At 37.2% G+C, this 17619-nt stretch overlaps 1 protein-coding gene across 1 annotated transcript in view; it reads left to right on the top strand.

Moving 5' to 3' along the window:
• The window catches only part of LOC134852858 (ubiquitin-conjugating enzyme E2 H-like), a 38958-nt gene extending 24099 nt beyond the window's left edge, over positions 1-14859 (top strand). The window contains exons 2-6 of the mRNA XM_063868692.1: positions 11295-11374; positions 11584-11658; positions 11735-11774; positions 12109-12290; positions 14453-14859. Coding sequence (XP_063724762.1) covers positions 11295-11374; positions 11584-11658; positions 11735-11774; positions 12109-12290; positions 14453-14580 — 505 coding nt within the window. The 3' untranslated portion in view covers positions 14581-14859. The remainder of the gene's footprint in view (positions 1-11294; positions 11375-11583; positions 11659-11734; positions 11775-12108; positions 12291-14452) is intronic.
• Positions 14860-17619: the final 2760 nt, after the last annotated feature.

Here is a 17619-nt window from a genome sequence, read left to right as displayed (position 1 = left end):
TTTTAAAGGGTATCTTTTTTAGGAGTAATGAACGTAGTGAAGACTCTTATTTAGGTCTTGCTGATTTTTTTTGTCGTTTTTTTAGGAAAAGTCTCAAAAGTCTAATAACTAGAGATGTGCATTCATACATATTGATGCATTTATGAATGCACTTAGGAATATATGCACTTTTTGAATTCAATTGAAATTAATCTGCTGAAAGTTACGGAACTGGCACTCTCCAAATACGAACGTGGAAATGACGCGAAAAAAATGTGAACAATTTCGGTTTTTGAAAGTGATTTTAATTTATAGATTTTGAGAGGAAATAAAACTTTACTTATTGATCCAGTTTTCTCAAGTTGAGGTAATTTTATCAAAAATGCGTCAATCATAAATTGTTCTAAAACTTTAAATAGTTTATAGGGTATCTATTTTTAAGAGTAATTAATGTAGTGAAGACTATTATATAGGTCTTGCTGGTTTTTTTTGTCGTTTTTTTCATAAAGTTTTGAAATTCTAATAACTAGAGATGTGCATTCATACATATTGATGCATTTATGAATACACTTAGGTATAAATGCACTTTTTGAGTTCAATTGAAATTAATCTGCTGAAAGTTACGGAACTAGCACTCTCCAAATACGAACGTGGAAATGACGCGAAAAAATGTGAACAATTGCGATTTTGAAAGTGATTTTAATTTGTAGATTTTGAGAGGAATAAAAACTTTAATTATTGATCCAGTTTTCTCAAGTTGGGTTAATGTTATCAAAACTGCGTCAATCATAAATTTTTCTAAAACTTCAAATATTTTAAAGGGTATCTTTTTTTAGGAGTAATGAACGTAGTGAAGACTCTTATATAGGTCTTGCTGATTTTTTTTGTCGTTTTTTTTTCAGGAAAAGTTCCAAAAGTCTAATAACTAGAGATGTGAATTCATACATATTGAGGCATTTATGAATGCACTTAAGATTATGAGCACTTTTTGAGTTGAATTGAAATTAATCTGCTGAAAGTTACGGAACTAGCACTCTCCAAATACGAACGTGGAAATGACGCGAAAAAAATGTGAACAATTGCGATTTTGAAAGTGATTTTAATTTATAGATTTTGAGAGGAATTAAAACTTTACTGATTGATCCAATTGATCCAGTTTTCTCAAGTTGGGGTATTTTTATCAAAAATGCGTCAATCATAAATTGTTCTAAAATTTCAAATATTTTAAAAAGTATCTTTTTTTAAGAGTAATTAATGTAGTGAAGACTATTAGATAGGTCTTGCTGATTTTTTTGTCGTTTTTTTTCATAAAGTTTTGAAATTCTAATAACTAGAGATTTGCATTCATACATATTGATGCATTTATAAATACACTTAGGTATAAATGCACTTTTTGAGTTTAATTGAAATTAATCTGCTGAAAGTTACGGAACTAGCACTCTCCAAATACGAACGTGGAAATGACGCAAAAAAAAGTGAACAATCGCGTTTTTGAAAGTGATTTTAATTTGTAGATTTTGAGAGGAATAAAAACTTTAATTATTGATCCAGTTTTCTCAAGTTGGGTTAATGTTATCAAAAATGCGTCAATCATAAATTGTTCTAAAATTTCAAATATTTTAAAGGGTATCTTTTTTTAAGAGTGATGAACGTAGTGAAGACTCTTATTTAGGTCTTGCTGATTTTTTTTGTCGTTTTTTTAGGAAAAGTCTCAAAAGTCTAATAACTAGAGATGTGCATTCATACATATTGATGCATTTATGAATGCACTTAAGAATATATGCACTTTTTGAATTCAATTGAAATTAATCTGCTGAAAGTTACGGAACTGGCACTCTCCAAATACGAACGTGGAAATGACGCGAAAAAAATGTGAACAATTTCGGTTTTTGAAAGTGATTTTAAATTATAGATTTTGAGAGGAAATAAAACTTTACTTATTGATCCAGTTTTCTCAAGTTGGGGTAATTTTATCAAAAATGCGTCAATCATAAATTGTTCTAAAACTTTAAATAGTTTATAGGGTATCTATTTTTAAGAGTAATTAATGTAGTGAAGACTATTATATAGGTCTTGCTGGTTTTTTTTGTCGTTTTTTTCATAAAGTTTTGAAATTCTAATAACTAGAGATGTGCATTCATACATATTGATGCATTTATGAATACACTTAGGTATAAATGCAGTTTTTGATTTCAATTGAAATTAATCTGCTGAAAGTTACGGAACTAGCACTCTCCAAATACGAACGTGGAAATGACGCGAAAAAATGTGAACAATTGCGATTTTGAAAAGGATTTTAATTTGTAGATTTTGAGAGGAATAAAAACTTTAATTATTGATCCAGTTTTCTCAAGTTGGGTTAATGTTATCAAAACTGCGTCAATCATAAATTTTTCTAAAACTTCAAATATTTTAAAGGGTATCTTTTTTTAGGAGTAATGAACGTAGTGAAGACTCTTATATAGGTCTTGCTGATTTTTTTTGTCGTTTTTTTAGGAAAAGTCTCAAAAGTCTAATAACAAGGTATGTGCATTCATACATATTGATGCATTTATGAATGCAATTAGGAGTATATGCACTTTTTGAATTCAATTGAAATTAATCTGCTGAAAGTTACGGAACTGGCACTCTCCAAATACGAACGTGGAAATGACGCGAAAAAAATGTGAACAATTTCGGTTTTTGAAAGTGATTTTAATTTATAGATTTCGAGAGGAATAAAAACTTAACGCATTGATCCATTTTTCTCAAGTTGGGTTGATGTTATCAAAAATGCATCAATCATATTTTGTTCTAAAATTTCAAATAGTTTAAAGGGTATATATTTATAAGAGTAATGAACGCAGTGAAGACTCTTATATAGGTCTTGCTGATTGTTTTTTTCTGGAAAAATCTTATAAGTCTTATAACTAGAGATGTGCATTCATACATATTGATGCATTTATGATTGCAATTAGGAGTATATGCACTTTTTGAATTCAATTGAAATTAATCTGCTGAAAGTTACGGAACTGGCACTCTCTAAATACGAACGTGGAAATGACGCGAAAAAAATGTGAACAATTTCGGTTTTTGAAAGTGATTTTAATTTATAGATTTCGAGAGGAATAAAAACTTAACGCATTGATCCATTTTTCTCAAGTTGGGTTGATGTTATCAAAAATGCATCAATCATATTTTGTTCTAAAATTTCAAATAGTTTAAAGGGTATCTGTTTATAAGAGTAATGAACGCAGTGAAGACTCTTATATAGGTCTTGCTGATTGTTTTTTTCTGGAAAAATCTTAAAAGTCTTATAACTAGAGATGTGCATTCATACATATTGATGCCTTTATGAATGCACTTAGGAATATATGCGCTTTTGAGTTCAATTGAAATTCATCTGCTGAAAGTGACGTAAATGGCACTCCAAATACGAACGTGGAAATGGCGCAAAAAAGCGTGAACGATTTCTAGTTTCGAAAGTGTAATGTAATTTTTATATTTCCAGTGGAATAAAAACTTTACCTATTGATCCAGTTTTCTCTAGTTGGGACTTGTTATCAAAATAGAGCCAGTCATAAATTGTTCTAGAAATTCAAAGAGCGCAAAGGGCATCTTTTTTTGAATTGTGAAAGTTGAGATTTTTTCAAGAAGTTCATTGTTTTTTTTTTGTTTACTTGCGTTCATTATTCTTTCTAATATTTTATTGGCTGTTTTTCTTTGAAATTCGAAGATTGAGATTTTTTTAACAAAGTCAGGTGTTTTTTCTGTTTTTCGCGATTATTACTATTTTCAAACTGTCATTTGGCTATGTTTAATTAATGTCAGTTCATTTTGTTTGTTTAAATACGGCAAACTCCATTATCAACAGCATTGGTGTAGAGGCCACGAAAAAAAAAATGATTTCGTCTTGTTTTAGATTTTGTGTTTTGCTTTGTTTTTCTTATGATATCAGGTAGCTCAACTAGTCATTAGATTGAGTCAAGTGATATATCATCTTCTAGCCCTTTCAGTCAGTATAAAAAATATCGAAAGTTTTCTCAGTGTCAAAAAAAGTTGTTATGATTTTTTTGTTTTTATTTTGGACTAATTGAATCAAACGATAAAAGCTCTTAGTTGAGCTAGGTTTAGTTTTTAAAACTAACAATTAGGCATTTAGCCTAATTGTTGTGATAAACTTATTAAATAGTTTGAGATGGGTATGTGCTAGTGATCACCTGGCTGGACGTTGCACACTTCCTGACCTGCCCGAAGTGGACCACTGGTCTTCAGGTAGCGTGCCATCCACGATCTGGTCTGGACCCCGCACTGGAATTCTGGTCTCCTGGTGTGGAACCCGTAGCCCGATCTTGACTCTGGCTCTCCCCTTCTGCCTTCGTTATCTCTACGTCTGGGTGAGACCCCTCCTACGTTAGGCATGCAATTGTTTGCCTCTTTCTTCTCGACCGTGTTTCTGGTTTTAGCTTTCAACCGTGTGCAGAACGGTCACACCCCTGTTGGATCTACTCACATGCTGCTGCTGGCTCGCGAGAAACCTGATCCACAATCACGACAAGAACTGCGGTCACGCAAGTTTAAACTCAACTCAAAGCTGTCGTTTTATAACATTTCTATGCTCCTTCTTTTATGCGCTGGTGATATTGAAAGTAATCCTGGCCCGGCTGTCGACCCTACTCAGTTGTTCAGATTTGTTAACGCCGCGGAGATCTTAGTCGGGTTGTCTGTGGCCATCTCGGATCTAACCTCCGGTATCTATGATGCTTCTATCCTCAAAGTTGACAACGATCGCTTCTTTGCTCACTTTCGTGGTTGGAATAAAAGCTATGACTCCTGGGTCAACCTTGATCAAATTTTCCAGCTCCCTGATGGTTATGTTCCGATAGGCCGGAATTCTCGCGGTCCTATTTGCCTTCTCGCGCCTCCTGTCTCCAGTCCTATCTCTGTCGCTTTAACGAGTTCTCCTTCTCGGGATGCTCCTGTTAGCTCTGGCCTCTCTCAAGGGATGTCAAGTATGACGATCTCGGCTGAGCTCGCCGAAAGCGCTGTGCCGGATCTTTCTGACGTCATGTCTTCCAGAGTTGACACTGTCCGGTTCGTTCCGATTTCTCTTCGTAACGAGTGGTCTGAGGTTGTTGGTCACGCCCTTGACAACTGCGCCACCGCTCCGGACAATCTGAAATACTGGACTCGGTTGCTCATGCTCCCCAAATGTATCTTGAAAGCCCCTCGCCGCGGAGGCAAGTCTCACGCCGCTAATAACTGCAGAGAAATTCGCCAAAGAATCAAGTCCTGGAAGGAGGGCAATATTTCGGACCTCTGGTCTAACGCTACCAAAGGACCTAAAGAGCGAACGAAGAAAAACAGCAAACCTTCTCCTGACTTTAATGTCCGCAGAGCCAAAGAGCTAGCAGGCCTCGGTCAGTTCGGCAGAGCAGCTAAAGCCCTGTGTTCCGATGGCCTCGTGTCCAAAAGTGACGAGTCGCTTAAGGACCTTCGCAGTCTTCATCCTTCCGCTGACCCTCCTGTCTTTTCTGGCCGGGATGAATCCCCTCTTGCCTACCAATTCGAATCTGAGTTCGTTCATAAGTCTCTCAAAAGTTTCCCGAGCGGCACTGCTGCCGGTCCTTCGCGCTGGTTTCCTGAGCACTTTGTTCACGCCGTTGAGTGCCCCACTCCTCAGACTGCTGCCAGAACGTTAGAGTCTCTCAACAGGGTTGTTAATATCCTCGCTGCCGGGCAAGCCCCTTCTAGTCTCTCTCCGTGGCTGTGCAGTGCGAATCTCTTTGCCACCGCTAAACCCAAGGGTGGTGTCCGGCCTATTGCGGTCGGCGAAGTGCTCCGAAGGCTCACTGCTAAATGCCTTGCTAAAGCCGCCAACGCTGAAGCTCGTGATTTTCTGTGTCCTCACCAGCTTGGAGTCGCTACCAGCGGTGGCTCGGAAGCCATCGTCCACGCTACTAAAATGACAGTCAAAAAGTGCTCGGAACATGGTCACCAAGGCGTCTTAACAGTGGATTTTGAGAACGCTTTCAACACGCTAGACCGCACCGAGATCCTCCTTCAAGTTCGCAACCGTCTTCCCGGTCTCTCCGCCTTTGTTGAGTTTACCTACGGTCACCACAGTCACCTGCTGTTCGAGGATGTCATTCTCAACAGCGAGAAAGGAGTTCAACAGGGGGATCCGCTAGGGCCTCTCATTTTTGCGGTCACCCTGCACTCTCTAGTCGAATCTCTCAAGTCGGAAGTCCCCGGTCTCACCCTCAACTGCTGGTACCTTGATGATGGGATTTGTGCCGGCGACGAAGACTCCTTGCTCAAGGCTCTCGAACTCATCACTTCCAACGGCTTGCATCTCGGCCTCAAAGTCAAGCACAGTAAGTGTGAGTTGTGGGCCCCTGTGGAGTTCTCCTCCATCCCCGTCTCTATCCCGAGAGCAGCGTCTAACGGCTTCGAGCTTCTTGGCGCCCCCATTGGTGATACTGAGTTCTCAGTTAAAGTCCTGGACAAACGCATCTCGAAGGCCACCAAATGTCTTGAAAAGTTACCTCTTCTTGATGACCCCCAGCTCTCACTTGGCATCACTCGCACTTGCCTTGCTGCTCCCAAGCTGACGTACTCTCTTCGCACTCAGCCGCCCTCTCAGCCTGTCGCAGCTTCCCTGCAAGTTTTTGATGAACTCCTCCGCGATGCTCTTTCTGTCATAGTTGGCTCACCTGTTCCTGATCTTGCCTGGTCCCAGTCTTCCCTGCCTATCAAAGATGGCGGACTTGGCGTCCGGCAAGCTCGCGACCAACACATCCCTGCCTTCCTAGGGTCTTCGTGTCAGTCAGCTCATTTGGTCTCGTTTCTTACCGAATGCGACATCACTGATACGCCGGAGTTCCTGCGTGCCTCGAACGACTTCCGTGAACAGTCTGGAAGCGTTAACACTCCCGGTTTTACTCAAGAAGCTTTCCAAGAGAAACTCGATAAGGCCACCTACAACGCGTTCTTCTCGTCTCTTCCCGATTCCCGCGAGCAAGCTCGTCTTCAGTCGCTCTCTGCCTTACGCCGGCGCTTGGCTTACCGCAGTCCCCATTAAAGGTCTTGGCCTGCACCTGCTACCTGCTGAGTTCCAAGCTGCTGTCAGATACCGCCTTGGTCTTCCTGTGTTCGCGTCTGCTCGTAGGTGCCCCGCGTGTCCGTCTGGCATTCTGGACGTCCTCGGGGACCACGCTGTCGCTTGTGGGGGGAGTGGTGGCCGGATCTCCCGTCACGACAGACTACGGGACATTATTTTCAATGCTACCTCGGCTGCCTCTTTAGCCCCCATCAAGGAGCAACGGAACCTCATCCCTGGAGAACGGTCCAAACCCGGCGATATTTTTATCCCTACTTGGAGCGCTGGTCGCCCAGCTGCTTTCGACGTCACCGTGACATCCCCGCTGCAGTTATCTCTTCTCTCTCGTGCGGCGGAGACCCCCGGGGCGTCCCTGGAAGTTGCTGAGGACCGCAAATTTTCGAAACACGAGAAAAACTGTGAGGAACAAGGAATCAGTTTTTTCCCGTTAGCAGTCGAAACGCTCGGGGGTTGGTCCGCTTTAGCTATCAAAACCTTCAAGTCAGTTGCTATCCTCGCTGACGCCAGACGTTCTGGTTCACGTGACGCTCGTGTTGCCCCAGTTCGCCTTCTCCAGAGCCTCTCAGTGTGCCTCATGAGAGGAAACGCCACTATGATTGTCAGCCGGGCCATCTAGTCTTGTGCAGTTTATTACGTTTTTTGCATTCCCAATTCTGGTGCTCCTTTGTTCCTTTGCTGTTAGCGCATTCCCCCTCTCTTTTCAATCCTCAATGATTCATCCCACATTTGTTGTTTGTTTTGTATATGTTTTTAAAACAATAAATATTGTTGCTAGAAGCTAAAAACTTGTTTTTGAGCTTAGCTTAAGGCTTCTTTGACACTAAGAGTCGCAAAAACTTCAAAAAATGAAAGTATTCATTTCGAATATGAGTAATGCAAAGATAACAACTAGTCAATTAATTTTCATTTGTAAAATCTAGGGGACTTGATTTTATCTGCTTAAACGAAGCGCTAAAATCTACTCAAGTTTTTGTGGTTGGAAACATCAGTGCTATTTGCACAGCAACCAGTAATTCTTGTTTTTTTTGTATTCGGTAGTTATACAAGCGAAGCGTACTGATATACTACGATGTCCACTTTTTTCCAACTTAGTTAAAAAATAAGAGTGCTCATTAAAATTTTTCACTTATGCTATTGCTGTATAGTATGTTTTCAATAGCCTTTTTTAAATATTTTTTCAATGTTTTCAAGTTCTTGTTTGTTAATAACGTGTCTTTTGAAAATGTATGGGATTTGTTTTCTTTTGAGACGCTTTGGATAGTGCTTTTTGTCCCCAGATTCTTTAGTTTTTCTCGAAAATTTTATCACCGATTTTTGAAAAAAGATGTTTGAATGGAAAGACTTGCTGCGTCACTGTGTGGCTGCATAATTGCGCTACTCTCTTTCGCTATCACTGGATCTATTTTCATCCTTTTTTTTCATTTCATTTAAGAAATTACCCTACAAAAATTAAAAGTAAATATTCAATCGATAGAGCATGTCAAGGGGACCTCTTTTTTTGAGACGCTTTGGAAAATTTTTATCACTTTTTGCAAAACATTTAATTATTCTTCGAAAACACTTCTACGGATTTCTAAAAAGGAGTATCCATAGAAAGACCGCTCAAGTTTTTGTGTGCACACATAATCCTCTGGTCTCTTTTTGCTTTACCCTTTGTCTGCAGCCTTCGAAAAAGTCTGTGAGGGGGAATGTTTGACCGATATTTTTGATTTTTTTTCGTTTTCTCAAAAAATAAGCTACGACATCTGAGATTTTTGTTTCAATAAATAGAACGGATTTGAAAAGCTCTCCGCCATAAGCGGCTACGCCCAATTTTTTTTACTCATAAAATATGGACCTCGAAATAGTAAATTTTTCTAGACCGTTTTTAAAATCTTTTTCAACTTTTGTCGAACACTAACCTCCCAAACCTGAGGTTGTGGGTCAATGGAGATAGTGCATACTGGTAAGCTCCCCTGCATTAGCGGCGACTCACAATTTACACAAAAAAATAGGACCCTTGGTTTTTTGACCGGTTTTTGAAATTACGCTTTTCGTCCCGTATCAGTAACAAATTTGATAAATATCAACTAAGTGTCTCGAGCTTTAGCTAAGCCCTTGGCGCCATTCATCGAGACATACCAAAGTTTTGGTTCACATCTGTGTCTAAGATGATTCAAAGAGATCTAAGATAGTTCATCTAGTGTTTGACCATCTACAAGAGCACATGTCCCAGTTGGGACGTACGCCTCTCAATCTTTGTCCTTGACTCGAATCAGGAGTCTATCAAGTTTTTGTTTTTAAGACTTCTTTTTTTCTGTCCTTTTTATCGCTTGTGTACGCGAAATGCAGCTTCTTTTTGAGTTTTTATCATTTGCTAATATATACTATTGGTTTCTTCTAACAGTCAGTCTTGTTGGTTAATCATGGTGTGGTACTTGACAGATGAGATGCAAGTTTGGCATAATAGTGGAAATATTTTTCGATTATTATTGACAGAAATTCTCAATTGGGTGGTATATTACAATAGGTGGTAGGATCAATTTGAAAAGCTGGATCGGCTTTTTTTATAATTCGCACATCATTTATAATTTGTTTCAAAAGCCAAATTTTGGGCTAAAGAAGTGTAAAATTTGAATTTTTGAATAGCACTTCATCTGGTTTTAAATGTATTTACAAAAACTATATTTGTAATATATCAATTAATTGCAAATGAAATGACTATATTATGTGTTATGGTTTTCAAATTTAATAAATGCACTATACTCAAAATTACCACCTATTGTAACATATCACCATAACATTGTCATCATTTTAACATATTTTTTGAAATATTTTTCATGCTTTTCATGATTTGTTTCCCAATTTTATCAGGCTGTTTTGTTCATTTTATCTATAGTTTTAATTGCAGAGAAAATTTTCTTTGTAGCTTATAAGATATTTTTTGCTTTGGTTTAATTATCAGAGGCCTCTGATGTTTTTTTTTTCAATTCGATGGCTAGGAAAATTGCTCGGTATCTGCATTGTTTTTGCTCACGCCCTACTTACCATATTCATACGGAAAATTGGAAATCACTTTTAGTAGAAACAATCGGATAGTTTTTCATCTGTGTGCATTTTCTTGAAAATAATGAAGCCATCAATATCTCAATTAAAATTATAGCAGTGTCTGCAGGAAAACTGGCAACTTTAGTGGTCGGTTATTACTTAGCTACTCTTAAAATAATCAAAATAGCTATCACAAATTTTCTCTAAACGGAAAAAGAACATGAACTTTGCATCGCAATCTCAAGCTACGAATAACTTAATCAATGAAAGATCATTTAAAATCTATTGGAAATTGCAACGACTTTGAAGACTGCCGGATTTGAACCATAGACCTTGTGTAAACTATTTCTTGTTTGATCGAATTGAAATAGGTAGTAGAGGCAATCAAAAAGATGTAAACAAGGTTATTAGGTAAATATATAGATTAATCCGAAAATTTCGTATCAATGTTGATGAGCTCTATAGTTACGGACTTGACTTGCAAAATCATGAGTGTTCTGATTACCTACTTGGATTTGGTTGTAATTGCTTTATGGGCAAATGTTTTCCAGTATTCGACAATCTTTCAAAAAGATAACGGAATTGTATCAGAATTATAGTTGTTTCGTTTTCCATGTCAATTGGTGTTTCCTTCAGAAGCGTTTTTAGGTAGTTTTTTTTCACAAGGTTAAGTGCCAACTCGTTTTCATTGGAATGCATTAATTGCTTTCAACGTTGTATGTGATTGTATTTGTAGATTTTGGTCTCAGATATTTGTGCAGTCAGTTATAATATTTGGGCGAAATTTGGCTCGAACCCAAATTATTTTTTAAACTCTATAATGCTCTGAAGTTATCTTCGGGTAGTCAAGTCTTTCATTGTTTCAGGCCGGTTCCAAACCCGATAGAATAGTTTACGATTTCGAAAATTATATCTATTTGACTACGATAGAAAGTAAATCTCAAGGAAATGCACATTTAGCCTGTTTAATATATTTTACCTACGAATAACTAATTAAAGAAAATTAATTTAAACTAGATTCAACGTTTCGTTAATTTTAACTGTTTTAATTTATTGCACAATAACAAGCGACATGGCTTAACGGTTTCCATATAGCTGTGCGCGCTCAAAGCTACATCATACATTTTTAGTGTCATTTAAGAATCAGTGTGAGCCGATTAATTAATAATGTAATATCAATGTTTAGAATCGAAAGCAAGCACGAGGTGACAATACTCGGCGACGAAATGAATCTATTCTCCGTCAAATTCTTCGGACCTCAAGACAGTAAGCAAAGAAGCAAATATCAGAAAGTTTGAATGGTGGAATTTAAAACCATTTGAAATAGAATGACAGTTACAATGGTTTGCATATTCTAACGCAAGACTGTAAAGCTGGACCGTTCTTCAATAATTTATGAAGATTAGCGTTCTAGTGACACGCTTTTCTGTTTTTTGATGTTTTGTATCGCTGATCATGATGGTATTTTGTTGTAGCGCCTTATTACGGGGGAGTGTGGAAACTGCGAGTGAGTCTCCCAGACACTTACCCTTTCAAATCTCCCTCTATTGGTGAGTCACAATTGGTAAACTGCAATCATTATTATCCTGTAGTTACGTGGGATTGTTCACATGTATGTTTGTTTAGGTTTCATGAACAAAATATATCATCCCAACATTGACGAGGCGTAAGTTGTAAACCTATCTAGCTTTAAAACATTCGTTTCAAATGTTTTCGAAGGTCATTGTTTGGCGTTTTCATGCCTATTACCTTGTGGTTTGATGCATTCGTTTCTCTCGAATTACAAGTAGTAATACCAAAAAGATTAACGTAGCCATAAGTTGATGATTTCTTTCTTGATTCTTCTATTTTTTGTTCATATCCCAAATTCTGCATATGTGTATAACAAATGTTGATGTTTGTGTGGTGGTGTTAGTCTGCTGATTTTTTTTTTTGATCGCAAATTCTGCTTATTTGTAAAAAAAGAAAGGTGTTGATTTTTGGGTTATGATGTCACTTAGATCTGGCACTGTATGTCTGGACGTGATCAACCAGACGTGGACTTCCATGTATGACTTAAGTAACATCTTCGAGGTGTTCCTCCCCCACCTGCTCACATACCCCAATGCACAGGACCCCCTCAATGGGGACGCAGCCGCACTTTACCTCCACAAACCAGAGGACTTCAGGGCCAAAGTCAGAGGCTAGTTAACTATTCAACTGCTGCTTCGTTCTTTCATCCTAACCAGAGTATTGACATCGCAATTGACTATTTTTCTATTGCAAGATCCAGATCAAGTGATATGTAATCGGGAACCAGATTTTTCCCTGAGCTTTTGGCAAATCTGTAAGAACTTGAACTTGTTTTATTTCGAAACCTTAACAATATTCGACGCGTTTTCTTTTGATCCCGTGGTAAAACGCGTGTTTTTACACCAGCAATGCTTGTGTTATAGTATGAACTATCTTTTTTTCCAACCTAAGTCGCAAATATTGTTACGATAAAATGTGTTCATTTTGAAAGTGTTCATTTTACTCAATAACCAGCCATTAAGTACCGCCAATGCTAAGGATTTTAACACAGACTATTATAGTTTCGTAACGAAAGTAACGGAATATTTGTGCGGACAAAATTCGACTTTTTAACTAGCCGTTTTTGACGGAATTTTTTTTTTTTAATCATTCGAAAGTTATTGTTGTCCTAAGCTTAAATTTGAATAGATATTTTACCTGTGATCATTTTTCGTAAAGTTATGCGGGTTTGAAGATTGCCATTTTGGCCAATTTGTGACAATTAACGCGTGATATATTTACGCGCGATTTAATCCGTCATAGAAATTGTTCCAAATTGGCTGAAAGAAGCTTAATTGCCATAATTGATTTGTTACTAGAAGAGAAATTTATCACTTTGTACTTAATATGGCGTGTGTGTGGATGATTCGCACAAAAAATCACAAATTAAAAAAATTCATTTCATTTTTATTACATTTAATTTTTTCGTGTTATTACTGCTCCATAAACTGCTCTATAAATTGAGGCATGTTAGATGGTAAATGTATTTTTTTTCAAATTGATTGGTACTGCTAATGCGTCATAATTAGCGTGTGTCACTTAAGAAATTTTGTAGACTCAAAGTTTTATTCAGTTTTTCGCAGCAGCGTTATCGGTCATATTTTTGCCTGTGTATGCGAAGAGCAACTTTGCCTCTGTGTTAATCCTTGCGCTAGGCTGAAACGCACGTCTTTGCATACCACAGGTCTTCTCCTAATTTTGAATCCCGGTCGGAGCTTGCTTTTTGTGATGCATGATTTTTTTTGATTTCTTCATTTGTCGTACTATAGTTTGTTTGCTTATTTTTGTCGGCTTATTTCCAAAGCATGGAATTTCTTTCTGGTTTAAACAATTTGGATTACTTAACAATTGCCGTCCACCCCCATTTCAAGAAAGGAGGGGTGCAATTGTTAAGTAGATGAAGTTATGGAATTTTCAAACAATCAGATTGCAGCAAAGTTTGAGTTTTTAAATACAACGCTCTAGTGATACACAATGCTTTATTTATAGGGCTGGAAATTTTTAGTAGATACCAAAGGGAGGGCTATTGTTAAGTAGGTCCAACATTTTTTACTATAATGAAAATCTTTGTAATGTGTAAATTCACCAACTCTACAGCGACCGACCACGGCGGAGATGCGAAGACGTGAAGCTCTTAGTCTTCAGGGTGGTGGTTTGATTCCAGCGAATTGCATAAAAAATCTAGGCTTATCTACGCTTGCTATTAGCAAGTGTTATCAAATCGGTTTCTTTTGGTTAGAAACTAATCTAACAGAATTACTCGAATCATTTTACACCTTGGTCCTTATGAAATCAAAAGCAAGGCGTTAATTCGGGCATGTAGCGAAGAGGTAAAGCACCTGCCTACAAAGACAAATGTCAATGGTTTGAATCAGTCGGGAGCTTTTTTGTAATTGGAAATTTTTTTCGCGTATCAAAAAATCTTTATTGTGCTTCTAGTTGCCTGCTTGTTTTTTTGTCAGCTTGATTGACACAGCGCCGAATTTGCCTGAAGTTAGCTTAGTTCAGTAATTTTTCTACTATATTATGGTTTGATTTGAAGGCTCTTTTTTCGGATCAAGTTACTGAGGTACTTTCTATTCGGTAGATTTTTCCTGTTAGGGTATAAAGGTTCGCGTGTTGATGTGTGTGGCTAAGTGCCTGATGAATCCTCTGTTTTCTTGGTTTTGTATTTTTCGCTTTTGTATGCGAAATAGCACTCAGTCTATTGGTTTAAGAAACAGAAACAGTTAAATGTTGGTGTTGTGCGTCTGCGTATGTTGTGTAATGTTAGTTATTGGATGTTTCGTGTAGACTACGTGCAGCGCTACGCGACAGAAGTGGCTCTTCGTGAGTTGGAGCAAGGCAGTGACAATTCAGACGAAGAGAGCAGCATCTCAGACTTCTCCTCAGAGGACGAGACCCAGGACATGGAGTTATAGCAGCTGCCCAGTACAGTCCAGTGCACTCCACCAACCCACATCCAGTTAAGTCCAACACTCACAGTCCAGAGCGAGTGAGAGTGAGAGTGACAGATACTACAAAATTAGATACCACTTACTGCACTGTGTGCTCATTTTGAATATAAAAACAGAACGAAACTGATTATTATTAGAAGTTATGAAATTTCAACGTAATTCAAATTATAGTAGCATTAAGTTTGCATCGCAAAAGTTATCGAAGTTTAATTTTTCATAAAGAAAGTTATTAATCTTACACGGAGTAATTTTCGATCTTTTAAAACTGTTTTAACCGTTTCAAAAGATGAAAACTTGTTTGAAAAATTGCAAAGCTTAACAAAGTTGCGTCAAATGTTTGAATTAATTGTTTTTAAATTTGTCAATTATAATTTTATAACTGATTTCGGTCGAAGCTAATGCTACTTTCTGTAACAAGAGGCTATCTGATTTCACAACCGTCGCAATGATTCAACTATGACAGTTTCAATTCCTATAGCAGTCTAAACTAGTAGGTAACAAACTACTATTTCAACCTCTTGTCGGGCATACAGTTTATTGGTTGGAATTTGCAGTGCACATAAAATACCACGTGACTAGCTAGACTTAATATTCATTGGTAAGGCTAAAATAAGGAGCTTCAAATTTTTACTTGAACATGCGCGGAATAACGCATAGTGAACCAGAAACAGCAAAAAAAAAAGTCATGCAGTTGACAGAGAATAATTTGACTTATAATCATGTATGCCCTTCCAGAATTCTTTCTCATTTCGATAAATTGATTTTCTCTGATGTAGTCATGCAGTTTGGTTGTTTCATTGTGTGTGAAAATAGGGAGCCTAAAGCACTACAATACTTGATTAATGTTTCGAGAACTTAGCTGCTGCTTTCTCAGTCGAAGGGGGAGTCCCTAAAGCGCAAAGGACAGAATGCGCTGAAGTGTTGTCAACCAATCAGTATTCATATTTAATTAATCCAAAGGAAATGAGCAATAAAGTCAGTCGGTTTAGAACAGGTAAACGGGCCTTGATTGGTTGAAAATTTTCGCACCTTCGGTCTTTAGCGCACGAGAATTGACCCCCCATCGTAGGTTAAGACTTAACTGCAAACGAGAGGGCCTTAAAATTGTTTAGAGGTCGGTAGACATAATTCTAAGTAATTTTTCGAGTTAAGATCAAGTTTTGTAGAAATGTAGTCAGCAATTCAAAAAACTAATTAAGTTTTTGATTAAGTCAACGGAAGATAGTTACACTCCGGTAATCTTTCTCTATAAATCGTTTATTTTGCGGCTTCATGATTATGAAAAACATGATTCATTAAACCTTAGTTGATTTTAGGTTACACCTACATGATTTAAGTGAAATTAAAAATCGTGGAAAGGTTTTTGTATGAATTCTTATAAGAGATTACATACATCTCGCGACAGAATCAAACGATTGTGTAATAATTTGAGTTCACTTTTTCCAACCTTTTCCGACTTCTTTTTTTGGTACAAAATCTAAGATTCGTAGAAGAATTTGAATTTCTCCAAACCCTGGAATGCCCAATAAAAATAAATGATCGCAATTAACATAGTTAATAATTGCAGCGGCTGCTCTATTATCCGACCCGTTTTTCTCGTTTTTGAACAAATCTGAAGTAAATGTAATGGTTGCTCTTTATTTTTGTTTCGTTTGATTGCTCCTTGAGTAGCATTCAGAGTTCATTGGTGTGTGGCGTATTACCATATACCGATCATGCTTATTATATACCACAATGTTATGTTGTGCTGGCTAATACGACGAAATGATCCGAAATTCTTTTAACTCATGAGATTTTGAATCTGAAGCTTTTTTTTCTGTTTACAGCTTGAATGATTTTTGGGTGTTTCGGGTCTTTTCGAGCTATTGCGTGTGATTAGTTGCCTTTGCCTTCTTGTTATATTGAAATACTACTAGTAATTTAGATTAGTTTAGTTTTCCATCAATATTTTAAACTGGTGCTTTTCAATTTAATTGTTATGTATTTAATACACCCCCCACCCTACATGCTGAATAAACTCAATGAGTCAGACATTATCGCAGTCAATTTCGTTAAACATGAAGCCCTTCATCATTCATTCAATCTTTAAACGAAGTATTTAGAAAACGATCCGTTCGCGCAGGTTCTTTAGTTTATTGGTAAAATTTACTTGAATTTTTTAAAGCTCGTGCCTCTATTTTTTTGTTTTTTAGTTTAATAAAGCATATTTTTAAAAAGATGATTTTGAAATCACTGAAGTTTGAAGGGCGGAAATGATGATGTTGAATATTGCAATCTATACATAATTTGTACATTAGCTTACTTTTGCCTGTGTTTAGTTTCAATGCCATTCATTCATTTAAAATAAATAATAAACGCGCATATACTCGAACTATCTCTTTTTCCTCCCCCCTCCCCAATCGCGAATTTTTTACAAGTAATTTTTTGTTCGCCTTGTCCGAATGCTACAAAAACTGGCATGCTGTCTAATTAGGCCACGACAAACATATCTGGTCTGCATACTTAACCTTATAAAACTTCTCATTAGATAAACTTGATGCCTAGTTGAGGTGGAGGAAAAGGAAAAAGAGCCGCTAGAACGATACATATTTTTATTCAATAGGTTTGAGTACATTTTTGTTCCTATGAGTTTTCAGTGTATAAGTGAATTATTGGTTAAGGGCCTGGTCTGTTCAAGCAATTAGGATACATTTATTCACTAGGGATACCGCCAACGTACGAATTGCTCAGCTCTGTAAACTACAATATCATGCATGGTGCCCTTGAAAAATACCTTCATGACTTGCTGTTTTTCCGGTCTGCGAAATCTGACTTTTTTTTTACCTTGTACACATCATGAAAAGATTTAATACTAAAACTGAACTGAGTTTATTGAACTGAAAAAAAGATGATTACATTATAAGAAGACATGTTTTTTTAAAAATAGGTAGAAACTGTAGTTTGAAGAAAAAAATGACCCACCATTAGGTCATATTTTGAACCTAATTAACAATTTGAACGGAA

The sequence above is a fragment of the Symsagittifera roscoffensis genome, chromosome 8 (genome assembly GCF_963678635.1).
Source record: "Symsagittifera roscoffensis chromosome 8, txSymRosc1.1, whole genome shotgun sequence".
NCBI lineage: Eukaryota > Metazoa > Xenacoelomorpha > Acoela > Convolutidae > Symsagittifera > Symsagittifera roscoffensis.
This window is presented reverse-complemented; position numbering and strand designations above follow the sequence as displayed.